We start from the raw sequence: 23,613 nt of genomic DNA, 5'->3' as shown, positions 1-23,613 counted from the left end.
TCCCGCCAAGTCTAAGCGTCGGGAAACTTTGCAAAATCTATGACGTCACAGGGTAACAGTGCACTGTTACCCACGAATACGGAGCTTTAGCAACGACGACGGCGACGCCGTGAGCGTCGCCTATTCAGCAAATAAAGGAATTATATTCTACCCTATAATTTTGTAATTAGGTCTATCTAGATCTGTTCCGTGTGCTTATTGGTCTAAACTCTTCTTCAGAACGACGGTATCCGACGTATAAAAATCAAATGTTGTTATTCAACAGATTGTCACGATACTCACATATGGTCAAGAAGCCTTTGTATCTGTCTTCCAAACAAAACCTGTAGATATTCTCCGATATACGCAGCTTTGCCATATTCGGAGCCGCGCTCAAGAAGACTCGTCCGCCGGACATCTTGCTCCATAGCTCCAAATTATTTAACGTTATAAAAATGCGGTTTGCGGACATTTTGTTGAATAATCAAACAGTCATCCTGCTCAATCTTGTGGACAGCAATAATAGTCAATTCTAAATGCAAAAGAAGATTATTTTTACCCATCAGAAACAAAAACATTTCCGTCTGAGTCAACAGCAACATCAGTAGGACTACAGAAGTGAGTATCATCATTTCCTGGTAAAAACTGTGTCCCAAGTGTCAATGAAGGTTTTTTCTTTCCGGGTGGAAACTTGAAAACCTGCAGGAAGTATAACGAACAAACTGCTCAGATTTTATTGCGTAATTAACGACGAATTTTTTTTCAACAATTTATCCGACATTAAAGTGCCTATGAATTGAAAAATAATTGCTGCTTATTTGAAAGGCTTTTCAAAACACACAAGAATAGCATTTTCCTTTTTGGAATATCTGTTTCGCTTTAGAGACATTGACGTTTTTGTATTACGCAATTTCATCAGTTGTGCAGCTAAAACGGTAAAATATTGAATAAAGAATATCTCTAGAAATGTTGGAGCAGTGTTCTTCAAACTTGGCACCAGAAATGTACATCACAAAAGAAATAAAATGACACCCGTAAAATACGATGAAGGAATCTGAATTGAAAGTTTACGAGTTTTGTGCTTTTTGTGCACCTAGCTGCCAGACAATAGGCGCTAGTCCAGTCAGCAGAACATCTTTCATCAGATTTAATGCTGTCATTCCATTTCTCTTGGCTTTTAAAAGGAACGGTGCTTTTGAAAGAGAGGAGCTTCTGGTATACAATTCTGTTCGCTTTATCGTTCTTAATAAAAGTCTCAGAGAAGGTATTGGGAGTGTCTGTGCTACTTGGTTCTTTACCAAGAAAGTTAGTGTTATAATGGTGCCGAAGGGCAGAAATAAGGCCGAAATACTTAATGGGTTGTATTCGTATATTGTAAGTGCTGATAAAATCTGCAAAGGGGAGAAAACTGCGCGAGTCCGTCGTTAACTGGGCTAGCTACCTTAGTGATTCCATGCAGGAAAAGATGTTTGTAGAAGACCAGTCTATTTTCGATCCTAATTAGCGAATTATGCCATATGTGTTGTTCAAGAAATTGCTGCTCGGTTTCGATTTTATCATCAAAGTTAACCTCTGACCATATTTCTAAAATTTCTTGTAGAAAAGGGTCTTGGACCGATATCAACTTTGAAGTGTCAAGCTTGTTTAAATTACATGTAAAGACTAGTTTGCCGCCATATTTCCTAAGTTCAAGTTCAAAAAAATCTTTCCATTTTCCGTGGTTAGAATCGTCAAGGTATTTTTTAATCCAAGCAGTCTTGAGCGATTTGGTAAACGAAGCAATGTCAACCATTTTTAACCCTCCGTTTTTATAGTCGTTTATCATGACACTTCGCTTAATCTTATCGCCCTTATTGTCCCAAAGAAAGCTGTAGAAAAGATCGTTTATTTCTTTGATAGTTTTATGATTTGTCGCCAGCGGAGCTAAAATATACGTAAGTTGAGATGCTGCTAGGCTTTTAATAACTTGGATTTTGCCGAGTCTAATGCTAGCCGGCGATATTTCCAATTGCTTAAGATGTTTTTAATTTTGTCCGCTTTTTCTCTATAGTTTATATTTAATGTGATATTGGGATCGGTAGTGAGCCAGACACGAAGGACCTTTACTTTGTTTTCTGACCATTTAAAGTTCTTCTCGGGAAAAAGTTTTTCCTTATTTTCCACCATTGATCCAATCCATAGAGCTTCGGTCTTTTTACTGTTGAGTCTGAGGCCAGACATACTGCCGAAAGTTTCGATCGCCTGAGGTGTGGCGGATAATGACTCGCTAGTGCCGTTAAGAATGAAGGTTGTGTCATCTGGCTACATACTGGCTAATTTTAATTTCTGAGTTGTTTACAGATATTCCTTTAGTGTTCTTGTTCGATCTGGTTGCTTTAGCTAAGATTTCAGCAGATAATATAAATAGGTACGGCGAAAGAGGGCAACCTTGCCTAACACCTCTTTGTAGTTGAAAAAAACCACTCGCCCAGCCATTGTTTAGGACACAGCTTTCGATGTTCTTGTAAAATGTTTGAAACCAGCTTATTAAAGAAGAGCCAAAACCAAAATACTGGAGCGTGCGCTCAATGAAAGACCATTCTAGCGAGTCAAAGGCCTTTTCAAAATCTATAAAAAGCAATAGCCCTGGGATGTTTTTTTGAGAAGCGTAGTTCATAATGTTATCTATCAATCTAATGTTTTCTCCAATAAATCGTCCTTTTAGGAAACCGGTCTGATCGTTATTGATAAGTTTTGGGATAACAGATTTTATTCGGTTTGCGATAGCTTTCGCAGCTATTTTGTAGTCGCAGTTGAGAAGAGTTAGTGGCCGCTAGTTTTAATTAAGTGCGGTTCTGCGTCTTTTTTTGGTATGAGTTTAATGATTCCGCGTCTCTGTGTGATCGAAAGGCGTCCTTCATCATATGAATAGTTGAGTTTTGTAGAACTCAGCCGGCAGTCCATCAGTTCCAGGGGTTTTCTCCCGATCCATGCTTCTTAAAGCTTTTAGGCACTCTTGTTCTGTTAAATGTCCTTCGCAACTCATTGCCTCGTTGTTGTCCAGAACCGTGTCATTTTCAGGTTGAAAAAGATCGTTTTCTGTTGGTATCACATTTTTTTGGGATGTGTAGAGTTCTTTGTAAAAGGTTTCACATTTAGCAAGGATTTCTTTGTCAGATGTGACAAATTCTTGATCAGTGATTTTAAGCTGGCTTATTGTACTCATTTTGAAGTGTCTTTTCTCAAGATTTAGAAAATATTTGGTGTTTTTTTCGCCTTCATTGTACAATTTAATTTTACATCTCAAGATTGCCCCTTGGGTACGTACTTTGATAATCTCTTCTAATTCACTTTTGAATAACTCAAGTTGTTCTGTATTATTTGTTTTCTGCGTTTTGCTGACGGCAGCCGGCTGTTCCAGTTCTTTTTCTAGTAAGGCAATTTTTTCTTCTAACTCATGCTGTTTATGCAAAGTTTTTCGCTTTTTGGCAGCAGCGAAGCTAAGAGATTTCTCCCGTGTCTTAAGTTTGATCATATCCCAAAGAAGCGCGGAGTTTATTGACTCATCGTTTTCGTATTCGTTCTGTGTTTCATGGATAGTTAACCTTATCAAATCAATGTAATCATTATCGGCCAGAAGGGATGTGTTGAGTTTCCAAAAACCAGGCCCTCTTGGGTTTGAATGAAGAGATATATTTAATGTGATCATTGAGTGGTCTGTCTTAAAGCCCGGTAGAATGTTTGCGGAGATAATGCTACCCAGCAAACTCTGACTTGTTAAGAAGAAATCTAGTCTACAGTGGACAATAGGCTGTGTTTGGCGCCAAGTATACCTTTTTTCTTCGGGGTTCAATATTCTCCAGGCATCAACAATATCGAGGTTATCGCATATCTCAAGGATGGTTTTTTGCGCGTTGTGATGTGTTTTGGGCAGGCCCCCTTTTTTATCTTTCTCTACGTCAAGAACGAAATTGAAATCGCCTCTAATGATGATTTCGTCTCCTTCGAAATCTTGAAGGTGATCAAGGAGATTTTTAAAGAAAGCAGGATCATCTTCGTTTGGACCGTAAATATTTGTTAAGGCTATACTCTTTCCATTTGTTTTTAAGTCACACAAGATAAAGCGCCCTGAATCATCGATATAGGTTTTCATAATTTGAAGATCAAAGTTATTAGTAAAAAGAATGCTTACGCCAGCTTTGCTGCTAGAAAAAGAGCTGAAAAGGCTTTTGTACCCCCATTCAGTAGCCCATAGGTGAGAATTTTCTTGCGAACAATGTACTTCTTGCAACATGTAAATCGAATATTTTTTAGATCTGAGCCAATTAAAAGTTTCTGTTCTTTTAGCGTACATTGAGAGAAACTACCGTGATAGTATTGTTATCTGTTCTGTATTGAAATAATAGGAGATACAATGGATATCTGCACTGCTTGATTATTCGACAATAACAGCGTTATCGGGCCGGACGAAAATGTTTTGCATACAGTTCAGAAATTGTATTTTTAAGCTTTGAAAGAAATTGTAAGTGAAAAATCTAGAAATATTTTTAGCGAGGTAGTTTATATAGCAATGCATACTGGAGTAGACAAAACAGCATTGTAATAATACGAAGAGCAAGCTGGTGACACGAAAACAGAAACGGTTACATATAAACATACTAAAGCGCGAGTATTAAGCAAGTATTATAAAAAAATAAAGCATAAACAAAAATATAAAAAAACCTAATCAGTTTGGGGTTCAAGGTACTAACCTGGTGCATGGCTTGGTCCGTTAACCACGTGTTGCCCTCGTGATCGATCGTCAGTCCATGAGGCATAAAGAACCTGGATAAGAAGAAACACAGAATTCAAAAGAGGGAACAAAGGAGTGTGCGAGGGAGGGTGGGTGGGTGGGAAGGATGCAGGGAAGGGGAGAGAGTGAACGAGGAAAGCCCAAGGAATATATATTGAACAACTGTGTGGACAGCCCCTGTGGATTCCCACAAAGAATAATTCTTATCTCGTGATTATCTAAACCAGTAACAAATTTCTTTAGCTCTTATTTAACTCATAAAATTTAGATCACTATGAGCACTCGGGTGAATATGTTAAAGCAGCGCTGAATTCTAATAGAAAAAAATTGGCATTCAACAGTCAAACTACGTCACTGCTCTACTAAGGAAAGCTCGCCCCTATTTCCTAATGTCCACAACACAACACCAGCACATAGCACATGGATACTTACATATGTTCTCCCCAGCTGTCCATGACATCGCCTGTCTTTGGATCTAACTTGAGCACAGTCGGCTCCGGAATGGGGTCACTTTGACTCGAGAAAATATTGTGGTCATCAAAAGAACTGCAACAAGAAAATACAATTTACACCGCGCGAGTGATTTCATTTACTAACTGCAACGGCTATAGCTTTCCAATCTTCTGTAAAAGTTGCCTCTCTTTCAAGCCTTGTGCTAGAACTTCGCGAACTGGTTTGTATGCATTGGTCTTAAGCGAAGAAACTTTAAAGTTTGATTGGTTGAAGTCAGCTTTAGGTCTGTCATATTCTTTTGCCATACAACATAGTGGATTTTGGACTTCTTTTGAGGCAGCAAGCGTGAGAGGTTGCCTTACTCTGCTTGCCATATTCTTGATGCACGATGAAATATGAACACATTTCCCTGTGAATCAGTGTCGACTGCAGTAACTTGACCAAGCCCCTGACTGCCTGGGTTGTTTCCCGGCCAACGATTATCTTCTTCAAGTAACAATGATGGTTTTTCTTCATTGCAATATGCCTTGCATGGTCCTAGAACAAACAGACAGCTTGATAAATTACACAGTCGTGGCGCTCTGCAATCAAATTTCTATCGGTAAATCGTTTGGTCCCGCGCAAGAAAAACAAACCGTATCCAATACGATACTCTTAGGAAAATCGCATGCATGAAAAGATCTCGAGGCATCTGACAAGAAAACGGGCAACATAAGACCTGGAGGAACGCGGTAGCATGGTAAGTAAGTAATCATGGCGTGCAATTTCTAGGTTACACCACGTGTCCATGCTGAAAACTGTGGCACGCTATCTTGAATGCAACAATAGCCTAGCTTAATTCATAAAATTTCATAGTAGTGAACTCATCGTAAAAAAATGTTGGATATGATTGGGTTGTGCCAGTATCAAGCACAATTGAAGAACTGTGATGAATGTTGCTTAGATTAGCCAACACAAAAAACAAACAAGCAAACTCACCATCTTTAAGGTTTCTTTTCATCTCCATTTTTTGTCCACTGCCCGGTAAAGGCACGTCAGAGTCCACAGGGAAATCTAGTTTATCTTCAAACACTAGAACATCACAACAGTTCTCAACGCTTTTCCCAAGTTCATCCTCTCTTGGATCATACCAGTACATCATGTAAAAATTACACATCTCATCCTTCATTGTCGCTCTGAAAAAAAATGTTATTACACTCAACATGGCTCAAGTATTCATCTTGAAAATTATTTGTCGATTCAAATTTCGATAAACAACTGAACGATGTAATTCACTTCACCGTAACTTTTAATATAGGACGTTTCTGTGAAGTCCTTGCTGTTTGCGGAAGTTTCTCAGTTGTAAACCACACTTCATGATCAGAAGTGAAGCTTTAGAAAAGCTCTTTCAGCAGAGTAAATTTAAAAAGTGATCATGTTTTGAAAGTCTATATCAGATATAGGGGACTCGGTTTAATGAAATTTGAATCAAAAAACAAAACTGTTTTTGGTTGTGACTGTTAATGGTTCACAGAATGAGGTTAATAAACAATTGAAAGCATTATCTTGTCCCTTGTTCTTTGACAAGACAGAGAATACAGTTAAATGCTCACATACTCTATATACGTTCTTTCTTTCTTCATTGAATCATAGGTGCACCGGGCAACCTGTAAACAATAATGAGTTTTTCTATCAACAGTTATAAGAAAACTACTCAGCCATTTAACTAGTTACGCTAGCTAGTTAAGCCAAAAACAAAATTTCCAATGACGCTTCAAAACAATACTTAGACACTGAAGAATGAACACAGAAAATCACAGAAGAGACAGAATAGCCTGTCTGTGAATAACACAACATTAAACAGGTCTACAGCGAAATCCAAATGATAAGTTTGTCATCGACACATTTAAACTCAAAGAAAACAATTATGAATGTTGCAGTTGAATGCAAGTTTGGGGCTAGCGCGACCTAGCCTAGCATGACCTAGCCCAACGTGAATAACGTGACCTAGTCCAGCGCAGTCCTTTGTGATGTTGTGATAATCGGGAGTTAGCACGAACTAATCTAGCGTGACCTCTGGGCTGGTATAACGTAACATTATACAAAACACTGCAATTCTTACCAGAGAATCCCCACTTTTTAAAGTGACATCTTTTTTTATTGGGTAAAACGCCTGGAAATTAAAGGAAGTGTGCAAACTTAGCAATGCACATGTATATATCGCTTGAAAAAATTTAGGAAAACCGTTAATCTAAAAAATGCATTAATTGAGAACAATCTGTCATGTCAGTTTTACTTAATGGTCTTAATGATAGCAGGACTATTCGAGATAGTTCAATGTTTTAATCAACCAGTACTTGTGACCGATCTCGTAATAAACTAGTCTTCGCGTTTTCTTGTTTAATGAAATGATCTTGAAGCAGAGTATCATTTTCCTTTTCTTACTTCATAACTCAAACAAAACATTCCAGTTTTACTAAAAGGCCTCGTGCAAAACCTTACAGAATGATAATGACATTAGTTTGGATGACACTGAAGTTAAAAATAACTACAACTTGCCTGGTATTACATAGCAGGAAAAGGTTACCTTACCAGATCATCAGGTCGCAGTGGACCACCTTTTCCAATTAGTGTCCAGTGTCCATCGCGTATTCTGTAGCCAGTGATGACACTCTCTAAAACAGCATCACCAAACATTTAATTTGCAAATGGTGAATTTTCATCTATGAAAGAGGCAGTGTCCTGGCTGATAATCGAAAGTTATATTTCCTAATTTCCAACATATTCAAACGTCACCAAATATACCAAAAAAAAAGTTACTGGCCCTCTCAGCTGTTTGGTTGTCAAATAAACATCAGTAATTCTTAATGAATGTGAATGCAGTGAAGGATTGACACTACGAGTTATATTTGAATTTTTTTTTCAAAATTACACTGAGCCTTTAGGCCCATGCAATTTAAAAGAATTGTCAAGTACATGTATCACTTGTACTGTAAACCCTTTGTGACCGAGGCAGGTTCTGGTGTTGTTAGTGAACAACGAAACAGACTTGTAGCCACAATAAAATTTATTTATGCAGGAATACAGAAATTATACAAAAGGAAAAAAAGGGTGATTGCAAACTGAAAAGAATAAATTAAAATAGCAAATCACTAAAAATATTACAATAACATAATCAAAATATAATACAGAAATAATAGTAAAACTTGAGTGTTACAATGAGCATTCACTAAATTCCTACAAAGCATTGCATGACACTGAGTAAAATATTAATCCTCTTATCTGGCACTAATAAAAAGCTATTCTTAGAACTAAATGTGAATTAACTGAAAACAAGTGAAACATAAACCAAATAATAGCTCAAAACAGCAAAACAATGAAATAAACTGATCTTGCTAGCAATTTGAATAATTGTCCGACATAAAACTAAGAAAACTGTAAACTTGTTACTTTGTGTCAGGACAACATCTGTCATCATAGCTGGGTTAAACAAAGCTAGACTAACAGTGAAATATCTAATTTCAACAATGAACTCAGCACTAAAATGAGTCTTATGTAGAGACAAATACAATGTTTTGGAAACTACACATACAATGAATCCTAGATACAATTTGGACATGAATCAACAGAGGATTCAAGCAAAGATTAAACAATTGGTTTAAGATAAGTACAAGTTGACTGTAGTTTTGAACTTAAAACCTAAACTTTAGACATAATAACAAGGTTAAATGTGACATACCAAAATCCTGAGTGAAACGAATCACTAACTTAGGTCACAAGGAATAGTACTTGACCAAGGGGTCCTCAACTTGAAAGTGCAGGTCTTGAACACTTTGAACCACTGAATTAAACTAACTAACTGCACTTCTTTTATTAGGAAACAAACAATAGAAGGAAATTCTCATGATTCTAGTACAAGGTGTGGTGGTGTGACATATAGGAAATTCATGATGTAAATCCTGTGTGGTTAGGTTATGTGGGTTGATTTGATAAAGAAAGGAAATAGTTTCTACCAAACTGAAATTCTAAATTTGTGCTAAAAATGCATTGTCATGTTTTTGTGAACCTGGTCACACCTTAATTGCTTAAGTTTTCGTGCAAAAACTCATTTATCATGTGACGGAGCCTAATGACCAATTTGCCTGCTCTCAGGCAATCACAATGAAGTCTTTTTCTGAGTCATATAATACATAGCAACACCAGTGGCTCATAAAAAGGTCATTAAAGGGTTTTGCACAATACGTAACATTTAGTACTTGATATACATGTAAATATAACACTGAATGGACTTACCTATAGAATGTGCTTTGACTCTAAAGGCAAATGGATGTAACACAGGCCCTGCTCTGTAATGGCAGCCAGTGTTCAAATACCACACTGAATAAAGAATGAAAAAAAAAAACAAAAACAGCAACAACAACAACAACAACAACAAAAAACAATAGGTGAGCCTGAAGCAGGAAATGACTTTTTTGTTACCCAAAAGAACTATAATTGTCTCAAAATGTTATCAAATAAAAAAAAAATGATAAAGGACTATTTAAAACTTATTTTAGGACTAAACTATAAATGAACATTCTTAATTGTATAACTTGCTGAAAGTTCATTGTCAAGTCTAATGCAACTTAGCAAACGGTTAACCCAACTAATTGACTAACTAACTGACTGACTGACCGACAGATAGACAGACAGACGGACAGACAGACAGACAGACAGGCAGAAAAATACAAACATAACTAACAGAAGTCCTGTAAAGCAGTTCTTCATAAAAACTTAAAACACACACACTGTTAAATGGTTAGAATGCGTACCATATTTAATAATATTTTGTCAGTTTAGTTAAAAACAGAGAAAATGTAAGACATGTTGTTTGTCTACAGCTTATTAAGTTATGTTTGGTCTGTCATTTGTGCAGTAAGATCCAGTACAGGTCTTGGATGAATATAAACTGAGACATTTTGACAAATATGGTAAATTAAATGATATCAATTAACCTTTCTTGTGTTCTGGAATTTCTCCCCTTGCTGCTAACAGAAATATTGCTCCCAAACGACTCGGTCTGTGATAGATGAGAGAAAAAGAAATACAACTTTTCTATGGTAGGGTACAAAATAACAACAGAGAGATATTACAAATTTACATAACCGACTTTCATGAAACCATGAAGAATATCACAGTTTGAGCAGGATAATTTAGCAGGTTTTTCTTAAAGCTCTCAAAGGAAACAGCTGTAAACGGTGACTGGTGAAAATCTCAACCCCTGCTCCAACACTATCACACCAAACACCTTGAAGTTCCATGGATCAGCCATACACTGTAACTAATAACTTATTGTGCTTCTTATATAATTTATTTCAAACAGTTTGACAGCACTTGACAAATTTTCAGCACTTTAATTGAGAGGAAATATGGGAGGAAAGGGAAAAGAAGGGAGGGGAGGGTAAGAGAAGGTTGAGGAAAGAATGACGGGGGAACAGGAGAAGAAAGTAAAGGAAGAGCCAGTGAGGTGGAGTGGAATGGAGGGTGTGCCCTGATGAGAGAAGAGGCTACATAATTAAAATACTAATAATATACATGAAAAAATTACTCCATTCAGATTGGCTAAGAGCAGTGCAGTTCAAGTGTAACATCAGTGCAAAAAGTGTAACACCAGTGCAAATTACACATCAAAATTCTGGATTATGATTGACTGAAAGACAATAGGAACTTTTCTAAGAAAATGATATCACGTAAAATGATGACAAAAATTTTGTGCTGAAACTTTGAAAAAATTTTTCTCAAATGAGAAAAAATGGCTTCAAGAAAGATCTTCCGGCACTTCCTCCACGTGAATTTTTTCATGTTTATATTATTAATAAGTAATCATACGGTTTTTCTCGTTCAATTTGGAGTTAATTTGCACTTGTGAGTTTTCAAAAAGCTGAAATTACACTCGCCGAAGCAGCTCATGCAATTTCAGCTTTTTGAAAAACTCACTTGTGCAAATTAATTCCAAATTGAACTCGAAACCGTATGATTACCTATACTAATAATGTAATAAGAATTACCACCCAAGGGTATAGGAGGTTGTAGTCTATTACCTTTTAAATGTCATGTCTTATGAACTGTGATTGTGTCTTATTATTTGGTTTGTTAAATTTTATTATAGAACTGTTCAGATGATTCAGGGGAACATGCATTAATTTCAGCCAGATCTGTGTAAAATACTTTAACTCTCCCTAAACTTATACAGTTAACATATTCATTTTCATCCTTCAAGTGTACTCACGAGTCTTAAAAACTTTAACACTGACAATGCAAGTGATAATTTAACATATTAGAACATGTCTGTACAAAACTTACTGTACTGATGTAGTGAGCAAGTCCACTCCAGAGTAATCTTTCAGGGTAGGATTGGCTGTGAGGAGTTAAACAAAGTGACTGTTTAAGGCCGATACCTAACACGCACACGGAGGAGCCACTTAGCTCACAGAAACATTTCCTAGAGCATATTTATTAAGATTGCCAACAATGAGACTGTGAGCATGTATGTACAAACCTAAAACTTGTATTAATATATTTGTAAATCTGGCTGCACGTCTTCTTTGACTCTGGAGTTATTTCAGGAAGCCAGCTAGTCCCCTTTCCCTTTTCTAAATAAGTTATACACAAATACCTGCATGTGGACTGAATAGGAAAAAAAATATTTAACTAGCTGTACTGACATCTGTAAGATATTTTTCATGGCGGTTTGAAGGTAAACTTCAAAAGTTGAGAAGATTTTTTGAGGAAAAAAAGTTGCTGGTTGCATCGAACCACCATAAAATCTGGAACAAACTCAATACAGTCGAACCTCTGGCAAGCGACCAACTCTCCTAAGTGACCAGTCTTCCAAAACCAAACGTTTCCAAGTCAAATCACTATATTTGGCACCTCTTGTAAGCGACCACCTCTCATAAGTGACCGCGACCACTTTTGCAGGAGCTAAAATTTTGAAATTTCTTTTTGTTTTTAACTTCCCACAAGTGACCACTTGACAGATAATAGAGCATATATTGGATAAGAAGTTGCTGCAACATTATCGCATTCCTGGGAAGTACAAGAGACCGAAATTTCTCCATGGGAAGACACGGTTTTTCCTCGAAATTAATTTTTACATGAATAAAATGTTTAAAACATGGGATAAGTGTCTGTAAATAACATACGCTACTGTGGCAAAATTTTGACCCAATATGGTCTAAGCTCTCATAAGCGACCACCTCCCGTAAGCGACCACAGAGGCTTGACATTTTGGGTGGTCGCTTATGGGAGGTTCGACTGTAGTCTGAAAATTGGTAGTCTGAAAATTGGCAGGCTCCACAGAGACAGCATAGCCAAATGGTTAGGGTACTGAAAATCTGGGAGGTCGTGGGTGTAAGTCCCACTCTGACTACTAAGTAAGCTAGTGTTGTTTCTCAGTATACCCTAGTTCAACTCCTCAGTCATACTTGTTAATCCCTTTAATGCTTATTTAAATACCTCTTTTGTTCAGTTTAAGGACATTTGCACCCATTGTCTCAAAAATGAGCATGTTGACCCCCCAATTTTTTGTCTTTTTTCAAAAGTAGATCTCAACACATGGCAAATTAAAAAAAAAAAATCTGCATGTGGGAACATTTTGAGTGCAAACATCCTTAAGTGGCATGCCTGAGAACTACAATCATGGACAAAAGTCTTGAGATAAATTTGCAGTTTTGCTGCTTTTGTGCATGTGCCAGATGCGAATATGACTTCGCCTGCCTAACTTCGCCCCCCCCCCCCCCCCCTCCCCCCATACAATGTTGAAAACTACTACCTGCAATTTCTTCTGAATTTCAACATTGTATTGGGTGGGGAGGGGGAAAAGTAACGCATTTTAAAAAGGAAAGCAGCACTTTTTTCAAACTTCAGTGGTAAAACACAGATAATTCGTTAAATTACATAAGTGTCCCAAGGACTTTTGTCCACGATTGTAGCTAGGTGTAGCTAAGCACATTGACCACTATAACTACTCAACATTTTTTGACTTATAAATTTCATTCCACTTTTTCGATTTCCATGCATCCACTTTCTTCTGTGACCATTTCTAATGACTGACAAGGTCAGCATGTGACAAGAATATACAAAAGCCCCGTTGAAGGAAATAACCAATTTACCTAAGAAATGATCAACCGTTTTGTAGTGAACTTGAAGTACAAGATAATTCACACCAGAATCACCACCCACTTCAAAGGCAACATCTAAAAACAACAGAAAGCAAAATAACTCATAGGCTGTTCACAGGAAAAATAACGATTAATGCATGGCGATAAAGAGTGAACATTACCACGTATAAAAGTATATAAAAATTATGTTTCCATGTCACAATACCATACCTTTTCAGTCATAAACCCTGCACTTATATGACTTTGTAAGGGGTGTTTGGAACCTATAGATCTAGAAGGGGGAGGGGTGTACCTTTTGCATATAAAAAATCTGTTTTGTAGTAAACTGAAGGAACTGACTTACCAGGAGGTAACTTCAACTTTGGAGCATTTCTTCCCCACACATACATTATCTTCTCTCCTACACCGCCGCACACACCTGATCCCATGTCCCCACAATTCCTAAAAGTGCAGATGGTAGACATGTTTTTATTTGCTTGATGGATACTACATGAAATCATAATGAATATAGAAACCAAAAAAAATATATATTTTTTTGCATATTTTTTTTTTCTTCACCATGTTTTTAAGCCATCTGAAAATGTGAAATTCTTCTAGTTAGGTCAGAAAGGTCAGAAACTGCTGGGGGGTTAAGATCTGGGACTAGTAAGGCCATTCAAAACAAATAATTATGTAGGTCTACCTATCTTTCATGATTGTTTGGAACCACAATTAAACTATGGGAAAGCGTTTGTTCAGAATTTATTTACTTATGTTGAAGGCTATGGCAAGTCCATGTTTCTCTGTATTTTAGTAAATAAAAAATATTTCTTGAAAGCAAAGCTTATGGAAACCAAATCCATTTAATGTGTTTATGCATGCATTATTGTTTAATGCATTTATTGTGTTATGCAGATATAATTTACAAAAATACCAAAATTTTCCATTGCTAGCCAAAGCCACTTCTCCTAGAGCTGGGCACCCAAACAATAACATATGATGCGCTGTATGCATTTCATCATGAGGTTCAAATCCAGCTGTTGAGAATGATACAAAGTTCAGATGGTTGAAATGTTTTCACACTCAGAAAATATGCAATTACAACTCAGTAAGAGTTGTGACTGCATAAAGAAACCATCCCTGTCAAATAATAATTAAATTCATAAGACTTCACATAAGTTACATTTGACCCCGGCTGCTAATTAAAAATAAGTTAGTATATAAATGTATTTTAAATTTTGAAATCAGTTTTTAATGCATGTATCAATATGCCACCAAAACATATAAACCCTACCAATATAGGCTGCCTTGTGACGATCAAGATCCACAGCTGTACAAAGGTATGAGTCATGCTGCAAGACAGTATTATTCTGTTTGGATTGGTCAATAAACAAAAAACTCCTTACCATAATGAATGAATTATGTGTTTTGGATACTAATTTTAACACAGGGCAATAATTGAAGAGATGGTGTTTGTTTCACTTTTCAGCATAAATGTCAGAATGCAATACAACTTAGATGCTGTAAATGCAACTTGACAACTGTCACAAGAAGGTTTCTCCTCTTTGTATTGGACACAAATGACATAATATTAATTCAAAGACAATAAATACCAGTCCAAAATACAATGACTCACAAACCATGCTCACTTTTGTCACAATCAGTGATTTTCAGACTAAATAAAACCAAAAAAAGAAAAATTCTCACAAATAGAATTACTTCCAACTTTTACCAAATATAGAATATAATACAGGAAACTGATAAAATCACTGAACGCTAAGACACATAACATGGCCTACACAACCATCTTTGAGTAATCAATGAAATTTTCTTCAAAAGGATAGAGATCCAAGACTGAATTTACAATGCTTTCAAAGATGGTTTTTAAGGAGAAAAATAACACAGAAGCTGGTATCTAGTCCTGCTGTTAAGAGCCAAAAATAACCAGAATTGTTCATTTTGTGATAAAAGCATGAAACTTCCCAGGATGACTAACCTCTATAAGGTAAACATTTTCTGATATGGAGCCATCCCAAATTTCCACCCAGAAGCACACTACACGCATGTCAAAAAATGACATATTAGGCCCCTACATGGGAGCAAGGCTGAATTAAAATTCTTATTTCTAAGCCTTTTCCGGAGTACTTTGCCTAGATTTCTTGCTTTTTAATATAAAAGCAACTTATAAAGTATCTGGGAGTAGAAAAATTTGTCACATGATTAGTCACATGACAATCATTTTCAATAAACAATAAAATAATACCGAATATTGCATCAATACGATTAATAATTGTTTTTCTCCTCTTCTTTCTCGTTTTTCCTGGCAAATAAAAAGAAGTAATTATTTTGAACATTACAATATAGAGTCTGTAATAAGATATTCAAACTTAGAAATTTGTGTTTCGGCATGCACAATGTCATATTGGGGCTTTGCATCAAATCGAGGATCAAAATGGATCTATGTTGGCTATTGAAGTGATTTGCTTAAGTCTGGCTTAACGGGATATAACTAATTCGGTGCGGAATTCAAGGGAAAACTCTTGATTGGTTTAAATCGTATTTGACTAGTCGCACACAATGGTGCTCCGTTAATGGCTGTCTCTCTGACTTCACCACTCTTAAATGTGGTGTGTGACAGGGAACGATCCTTGGTCCTCTTTTATTTCTAATTTATATTAATGATTTGCCTAACTGTCTATCATTTAGCATACCTAGATTGTATGCTGATGACACCCACATTAACTACCCTGGTTCTGATTTGCATCTGATTCAGTCCAGTCCATCTCACGACCTTGAAAAACTAAGCAAATGGCTTTTGTCTAACAGACTTACCCTGAACGCTACAAAAACGGAATTTATATTGATCGGCTCCAGGCAAAGATTAAGTACTCTATCTGATACACTCAAAGTCGCCATTAATAATGTTCCGATTGAACAAGTTTCCTCTGCGAAATCACTTGGAGTAAATGTCAATGAAAATCTGACGTGGCATTCCCACATCAACTGTGTAAAAAGATTGCTTCTGCAATTGAAGCCATAAATTTAGTTAAGGTAATTCCCTTAAAATTGTTCTACTATCAAACTTTTTTTGCAACTTGGCATAATTAACATTTATGGTATGAATGTTTAAAAAACGCAATAAAAAAACGGGGTCACTGTACTTGTTAACACGTCAGCAGGCCCTTAAAATGGGGTGTTTTTACTGGTTGGACGTTAAAAATTCGAATCACCTTCATACAGAATTGAATTAGTTAGCTGCCGGTTTAGCCCCATGACGAGTTTGCCCCCACCAAGTTCGCTCCTACATCGACTCAACTTGATCGAGTTCGCCCCCAACCAGATCGAGTCGCATATAGAGGTTATTCCTCGTTCTTTTACCCACTGCCTTATTACATCACTGGTGATGAGGAAACTTCGCTTGGTGTGAGGTGACTTCGCTCGGTGGTGACCGGGAGTTCGTTGGTGGCGAGACTCCCTGATGGCGAGATGACATAAACATACATAGACTGAAATGATTCTTCAAAAACTTTTAATAACTCGATGAGAACTACGTAAACATGAACACAAAATTTTGGGGCAAACTCAAAATAGAAATTTTATAGTGGGGGGGGGGGGGGGTCTTTTTATGTTGAAAGTAAAGCTTCTTTTATTCACATAAGCAGTATTGCTTTATTTAAGCCATTTTTGATTGCCTGGTTATGGAAATATTGCACTTTTTTGGACGGTTCCGTGGTTAGCTTGAAGTCCTCGCCTTGGCCCAAATACACCCAGTATGGAACTATTTTCCAAAAAGAAAATCATGTTTTACTATCAAACTTTTTTTCTTCCTTAAATATGTTCTTTATTAGATTGTTCTTAGCAAATACCCGAAAAAAAAATCGATGGTCACTGTGCTCGCTTAAGAGAAAAGGAGCATTTATTTCGCTATCGAGCTTAGCTTGAGGGAAATCTCTTACATTTTGCACGCGCGTGGGCTCATGACTTAGGGATGCGCAATGCAATACTAAGGAATCACCTTAAGTCACTTGTGCCTCAATCTACCCTACTCTGCATATGCAACTCACCACCTCAACCTCACTTTGATTACCGCAGGCTAGTCTGAGGTCAGATTGTGGCAAAACATTATCTAACAGGCTACAAAAACTACAAAACCATGCTGCACGAGTAATAACTTCATCGGGCTATGACCCTGATGTCGATTCCTTGTTTCACAAACTCAGCTGGAAAGACTTGCAATTTCAGTGTCAAATTCAGGAAGTCCTAATGGTTTTCAAGTCTTTAAACGGTCTGGTTCCCGAATATCTCACTTCTAAATTTGTAACACAAAATGAATCAAATTATGCTCTAAGGGACTCGGTTAACAAACTTGTTGTTCCCTTTCCGAGAACTAACTACATGAAAAATAGTTTTAGTTACAGTGGCGCAACCCTTTGGAACAGCTTACCCTGTAATCACGGAAATCAGGTTTATAAGTAGAATGTTGTTGTAAGTTAATATGATATTAGGATTAGAATTTTAGGTTTAGGATCTTAGACATGTTATTTTCACCGTGTATAAATAATGATTAAAGATTAAAGATTAAAGATAACATTTCTTACAGACATAAAATATACCATCCAGTAGGTCGTATTACAAGTTTCCTTGTTTTCTCATTTAAGTTTAGAACGTACTTTAAAAGCAACCTAAACAAATTCATAGGCTGCATTATCTAAATTGACATGATTGATGTATTTTATATTTTAACGCTATTTACATTTTTTCTGCATTTCCTTTGAAAGATACTGCAGCAAAGTGATTCGAAACTCTTGTTCTCTTACAAAATTAACATATGCTTGAAGGCTAATCTTGACTGTACCGGTTTGAGCAGTTGTGGTGAAAATTACAAATAAAAGAACCTTTATTCAGCTCGTGTTTTTAAAAGCAGGCTTAGGAACGTTATACCCAATGAAAGCTGTTTTTCAGAACGTTTCCTACAGACCAAAAAGTTCAGCTAGTGTTGTGACATACCTGATCTATTCCGGCATATTTGAAAGTTTCAAACACGAAATAGAAAAGGTGTCTCAATCACAGTAAGCAAGTAACTCAAGAAAATCACGTCAATCAAACCTATATAAATTGACTCTGTATCTCAGCCTTGATTTGATGGATAGTTCTGATATTACGTTTTTGGCACATCCAAAACGTGCATTCAAGGTTTGAATTTCCTAGTCTAGATAATAGAATCTACATTGCAAATAATAAAGTTGGTATGTAAAAAATCATCATCATTCATCGTCATCATTTTATTTCTTAATAAAACCTACATTTTACAGTTGGACTGGCCTACGGATAGCTATGCTAGTCTAGGCAGGCCAGTCTATCAATAGTTACAAATGATTTATTATTATTATTATTATTATTATTATTATTACTTTTATTACTATTATTATTACTATGATAAATAGAGAAAAATAGAAAGATAGAAAAAGTGAATAAAATAAAAAGAAAAAGTAGGAAAAGAATGTGATTTAATAGATAATATTTTTTTGTTTGTTTGTTTGATTGCTGGTTGGCTTTTTTTTTCTCTTACTACAGCTACTGGCATTTTAATTTGGAAATGATCCTGCTAAACTCAATGAAGGAATCTTCATCTTCGAGAACACTTAGTAGTTTGTTTTTAATTTCTTTGGTAGTTCTAAAAATGGTAATGATTTCATCAGTGCGTATTGCTTTGCTGATAATTGAACATAATGATCACGTGACTATCACGTGACATAATTTAAGACTCAAAGGCAATGGTTAATTTGTTGTTATATTAAAAAAGCAAGACACTAGGCATAGTAGTCCCAGAATGCAAAAAAATTGGTATTTTGCATTAGCCTCGTTTCCATGTAAGGGCCATGTATGCTATATTTTTGACATGCACATTCCATGGTTCTGGAAGAAAATTTGGCATGGCTCCATATCAGGAAATATTTGTCTTATAGAGGTTAGTACCCTTGTGAGATAACTTTAAGAATTCCTAGGAATTCCTAGGAATTTCCTAAGAATTCCTAGGAAAAAATTCCTAGGAATTCCTAAGAATTCCTAGGAATTCCTAGGAATCTAAGGTGTGAATTTTCACGGTAATTCGGACTCGGAATTCCTAGGAATTCCTAGGAATTCCAAGTTTACATAGAGCTGACTTGGAATTCCTAGGAATTCCTAGGAATTCCAACTGAAATATACTCACCTTGAAAATTCCTTAAAATTCTCAAAAATTCCTAGAAATTTCTGGGAATAACTTGGAATTTGTAGGATTTTTTGAGAATAGGTTGGAATTTTTTGGAAAATCTGAGAAAAACTGGGAATTTTGTATCGTTTGTAGGCCAGACAAAATTTTGATGATTAATGCCCAGCATTAAAATAACAAATAAAGTCACTGATATCACATCAAACAGGCTTTAAATCAATGGTTTATTACATTGGCTTTCATGAATTTAAACATAAGTCATTAGAATAATATTATCCTGTTTCTTTTTTATTACACCAAGAATTAAAAGTAAAACTGAAAACAGCTGTGAAGGTCAAACTTTTACATGTTTGATAAAAAGAGAACTTTTTCAGATAATTTACTTACTTTTTTGGTTTACAAATCCAACAATTTTCCATACACAAGATTTTAGCTTAAATTATTGTTATTATGTGGAACAAATCTGGATTTTCATGAATGTAAGGAATCAATTATAAGAACAAAACTGAAACAATCCTTAAAATTAAAAAAGGCTGAGTTTGGGCAAACTTAGCTGCTGTTCAGTTATTTCTTTTGTTTCCGCAGCTTCTTTTGTTGCCCTCTAATTACGCTGTCAACAGCTGGCCTCTTCATCTTCATCTTTGTTGCATGACACCTAAAACAAAATTAAAAAAATACAGTACATTGCGATATATATGAGGTACTGTAAGACTGAGATCCAAATATTTATGTGCTCACAGTTTAATACACGCAGCTAATTAAGACCTGACTGTAAGCTGGTTGAAATGTTAAAAGAGAAGACTTGATAATGGAAGGTGCTTGTATACTATTGATAAATATGTTACATAAATCTTGAGCTTACAGTAGATTAAATCAAGGTTTTCCTTCCTCTATAAGTGTATCAACAACTCTTGAATTGGAGGATACACTGTGTATATCACGGTTTTTAGCCAAATTTAGACATTAGAAATACTAAAAAAGACACTTAAAACATTTAAGGAACATTTAAATAATAGAGTAAACACAAAAGAATATACGGATGGACAAAAATTGAAGATCAACATGGACTGCCATACAGTCAGGCTGAAACACACAGGAGACATATCAAACTCATGCACACTGGCTGCCTCGTTGGAGTTTTTATCAAGAACTTTGACTGGGATCAGAGAGAACTGCTATATTTATTTCGTTTGAACAAGTGAGGCGAGAGAAACTTGTTACTCGCAAATCAAATTGTTTAGGCATGCACACTGGGCAACCTAAATTGTTTCAACTTTGCTTTAGCCAGAATTCATTTCATGCCATGACTGAGTGATCCACTCGTGTATGATTCGTGATGATAAAGTTCATTCAAAAGCTTTTGTCTAAATACAAGAATTTACTTTGTATAATATAAGGTTACTTGAATTCGATTACTCACCAAATAATTTTGTATACGGCTAATCTGTCCTTTGAATTCTTCCCCGTTGAAACATCCACAGTAAGACTTTCTTTTAACTCCAAATCTTCGCCAAGAATAACTTGTTTCTCGTTAATGACACTCACGCTGTTTTCTTCTGGTCACAGGACCGCAGCAAAAACCATTTTGATATAATTTTGGAAGTGAAATCTAATAAAACGCACGAGCGATCAGCCGTTAACGCTGAATTCAAAGATGGGCGCCAAAAGAGAATTAATAACGCGATCTTTGTCACGTTCAGTCACAAGGATAGTCACGTGAAAATTCGCGTGCTGTGATTGGTTCAGTTGATCAGTTGAGGAGAGAATGGAAACGGGAGAAGAAGGAGAGAGAGACTGGCAACGAGGTTGCCAGACCAGTCGCTTTCGATGGCAAGTCTGTTTCCCTTTCCACGCTGTTTTGGTGGTCTTTTGAAAGATGGGTCTTGCTTCAAAAGGAAAAAACTACACAAACTTTTTACGAATAAATCAAGGAGGAAAATGGAACGTACTTTAACTGGTTGATCTGTTCCCGACGGTTGTCAAGATAAAGGATCATGAGGCACTTGAATCAAGTTCACTGCAAAGGTAAGGAATCCAATTTTATAGGGATTTTCTGTTATGATAACCTATAATTGTAAATTATAAATCAAACTAAGCAATGCATTGTGTGCTCTTTAAAAACCCCAAAAGCTGAAATTCACCTAAAAGGTTTCAGATCGACCTGAGGAAACGAGATAAATTCTGCGAAATGAGCTTAAGCTTGTTGTATTAGTCCACCAAATCTATTTCAACACCCAGTCAGCACAATGCAGCAAGTATAAATTTGCGATGCTTGTCATTTTTTCCTTTGAATTATTTATAAGGATTAGCATGATATGAGATCTATAGTCTTTTCAATACATCAAGATGTAGGTTTTTTTTATTTGCATTGTCATTTATTTATGTCAGTTATTTATTTGTTTCCCACTAACTCATAATCTTTTTGATTCTTTTGATTTTGTTGTGTCATGAATTAAAGTGACCGCGAGGACAAGGAAATACAAGAAACATATTGATGATTCCACTATACCCATACCAAAATCTACAAGATTCGACCACATAAATCGCTTAAAGCAGTCTTCACAGGCCAGTTGACGTCATCTCCCTCTCTTGCATCCCTTTTTCTTGGATATCATTTCCAACACCATGAACAGAACACCTCACAGTTTTCGGCTCACCTGAGTGAGATGGCTGTTGGCAAAAATGTTGTGGATGACTTTGATGGATTATGGAGTGAACCTTTATGCAAGAATTGAAGTTTCACAGAAGCATTTGATAAAATTGAGTTGCCAATACCTGAAAAGACTACAAAAATACCAGTTGATGTAATACACAACAACTCAGATTTGTCCACAGACAGTGATTCAGATAATGATGTTGAAGTTTCAGTTCTGACTCCTCTGAAGAAATTGAGAACTCTGACACTGATGACCATTCACTGGACTCCCCTGATGAAAGTGAAACTAATGGTTCCCAAGAAAAAAACATTTTCTGCCAAAGAATATGCCTGTATGGCTATTCTGGCCTTAATTTCAAGACATTGTATGACAATGAGAGGCTGCTAAAGATATCCTTGTTTTAATGAAACTACCGGTAATTTGTCCAGAGAATGTCACAGTACAGTTTTACAAATGTACAGCAAGTGTGTGGAAACTGTGAGCTTTTCATTTATGACATCTGTGAGAGATGTCTTCCTCTTTTTCCTAAAGTCATACAGGATCAAGTCAAAAATTGTTCAACAGTGGGCTGTGATGGGTATGTGTGTGAATCTACAATTATATTAAATATATACGTGCATATATATACTTTTGGTTTTATTGAAATTGTAAATAATATATATTCATTTATGATGACAGAATTTTTTGCTTAATCTATTTATCAAATCTAAGAGCATCTATTTTTCTATCAGTTAAACTCTGGGTGTTTGATTTACGGGTCCATACAGGCACATATACACTAACAAATCATGTTGGATCTAAAAAGCAATATTATCAGTGCTATAGTTTTATGTTGAGTTGTCAGACTTAAACTGGAATTAATGTACATTTTTTGTCTGGAAATAATTATCTTGGAGCTTGACAACAATAAAAAGGTATGGAACTCACTACAGAGAAATGATCGTGTTGATTTTTACTAATTCACAGAAACTGATTCATGCACCGAGTTCATCTTTAATTTTGACATTTTGGGAAATTTATAGAAATTTCCAGCAATATTTCATGTGATTTAGCTATTCCCAAAAACACCTAGATATTCCAAATACATTTTTTAAAACAGTCTGGGAAGTAATAGGAGTTCCTAGGAATTCCCAATAATTCCCAGTCATACTTTTCACTATTCCCAAATATTCCCAGAAATTCCAAGGTCTTGGATTAAGCATAATTTGCATGGCTTGGAATAACTTGGAATTCCTAGGAATTCCCAATAATTCCCAGTCATACTTCCACTATTCCCAAATATTCCCAGAAATTCCAAGGTCTTGGATAAAGCATAATTTGCATGTCTTGGAATAACTTGGAATTCCTAGGAATTCCTAGGAATTCCTAGGAATTCCCAGACTACTGGGAATTCATTTCGCAGGGGTAACCCTGCCAAATTTG

General features: G+C 36.1%; 1 protein-coding gene, 2 long non-coding RNA genes and 1 pseudogene across 7 annotated transcripts in view; 1 reads left to right on the top strand and 3 right to left on the bottom strand.

The window, feature by feature from the left end:
• LOC110063157 (peptidyl-glycine alpha-amidating monooxygenase A-like) overlaps positions 1–23,613 on the bottom strand; it is a 41,414-nt gene that overhangs the window by 1,775 nt on the left and 16,026 nt on the right. For 4 of the 5 annotated variants that reach the window (XM_089295909.1, XM_089295910.1, XM_089295911.1 and 1 more), the window contains 15 exons: positions 14,618–14,675; positions 14,258–14,360; positions 13,688–13,785; positions 13,336–13,419; positions 11,525–11,579; positions 10,177–10,241; positions 9,476–9,559; positions 7,775–7,857; positions 7,305–7,355; positions 6,800–6,849; positions 6,182–6,378; positions 5,566–5,740; positions 5,183–5,296; positions 4,710–4,782; positions 539–678 (listed from right to left, as the gene is read on the bottom strand). In XM_089295909.1, coding sequence (XP_089152035.1) covers positions 539–678; positions 4,710–4,782; positions 5,183–5,296; positions 5,566–5,740; positions 6,182–6,378; positions 6,800–6,849; positions 7,305–7,355; positions 7,775–7,857; positions 9,476–9,559; positions 10,177–10,241; positions 11,525–11,579; positions 13,336–13,419; positions 13,688–13,785; positions 14,258–14,360; positions 14,618–14,675 — 1,430 coding nt within the window. The remainder of the gene's footprint in view (positions 1–538; positions 679–4,709; positions 4,783–5,182; positions 5,297–5,565; positions 5,741–6,181; positions 6,379–6,799; positions 6,850–7,304; positions 7,356–7,774; positions 7,858–9,475; positions 9,560–10,176; positions 10,242–11,524; positions 11,580–13,335; positions 13,420–13,687; positions 13,786–14,257; positions 14,361–14,617; positions 14,676–23,613) is intronic. The other variant, XM_089295913.1, reaches the window with a different exon arrangement.
• Positions 831–1,818, bottom strand: LOC149108101 (uncharacterized; annotated as a pseudogene).
• Positions 19,742–21,091, bottom strand: LOC149108100 (uncharacterized). The gene is made up of 2 exons (XR_016209115.1): positions 20,955–21,091; positions 19,742–20,189 (listed from the first exon to the last, which is right to left on the bottom strand). It is a non-coding gene; the product is annotated as an uncharacterized LOC149108100 (long non-coding RNA).
• LOC149108099 (uncharacterized) lies at positions 21,420–23,128 on the top strand. Its single transcript, XR_016209116.1, has 2 exons — positions 21,420–21,559; positions 21,993–23,128. It is a non-coding gene; the product is annotated as an uncharacterized LOC149108099 (long non-coding RNA).

This window comes from Orbicella faveolata, unplaced genomic scaffold (genome assembly GCF_042242905.1).
Source record: "Orbicella faveolata isolate gen_17 unplaced genomic scaffold, um_ofav_v1 contig_26, whole genome shotgun sequence".
NCBI lineage: Eukaryota > Metazoa > Cnidaria > Anthozoa > Scleractinia > Merulinidae > Orbicella > Orbicella faveolata.
Note: the sequence above shows the minus strand (reverse complement) of the source record. Positions and strands in the feature narration are given on the sequence as shown.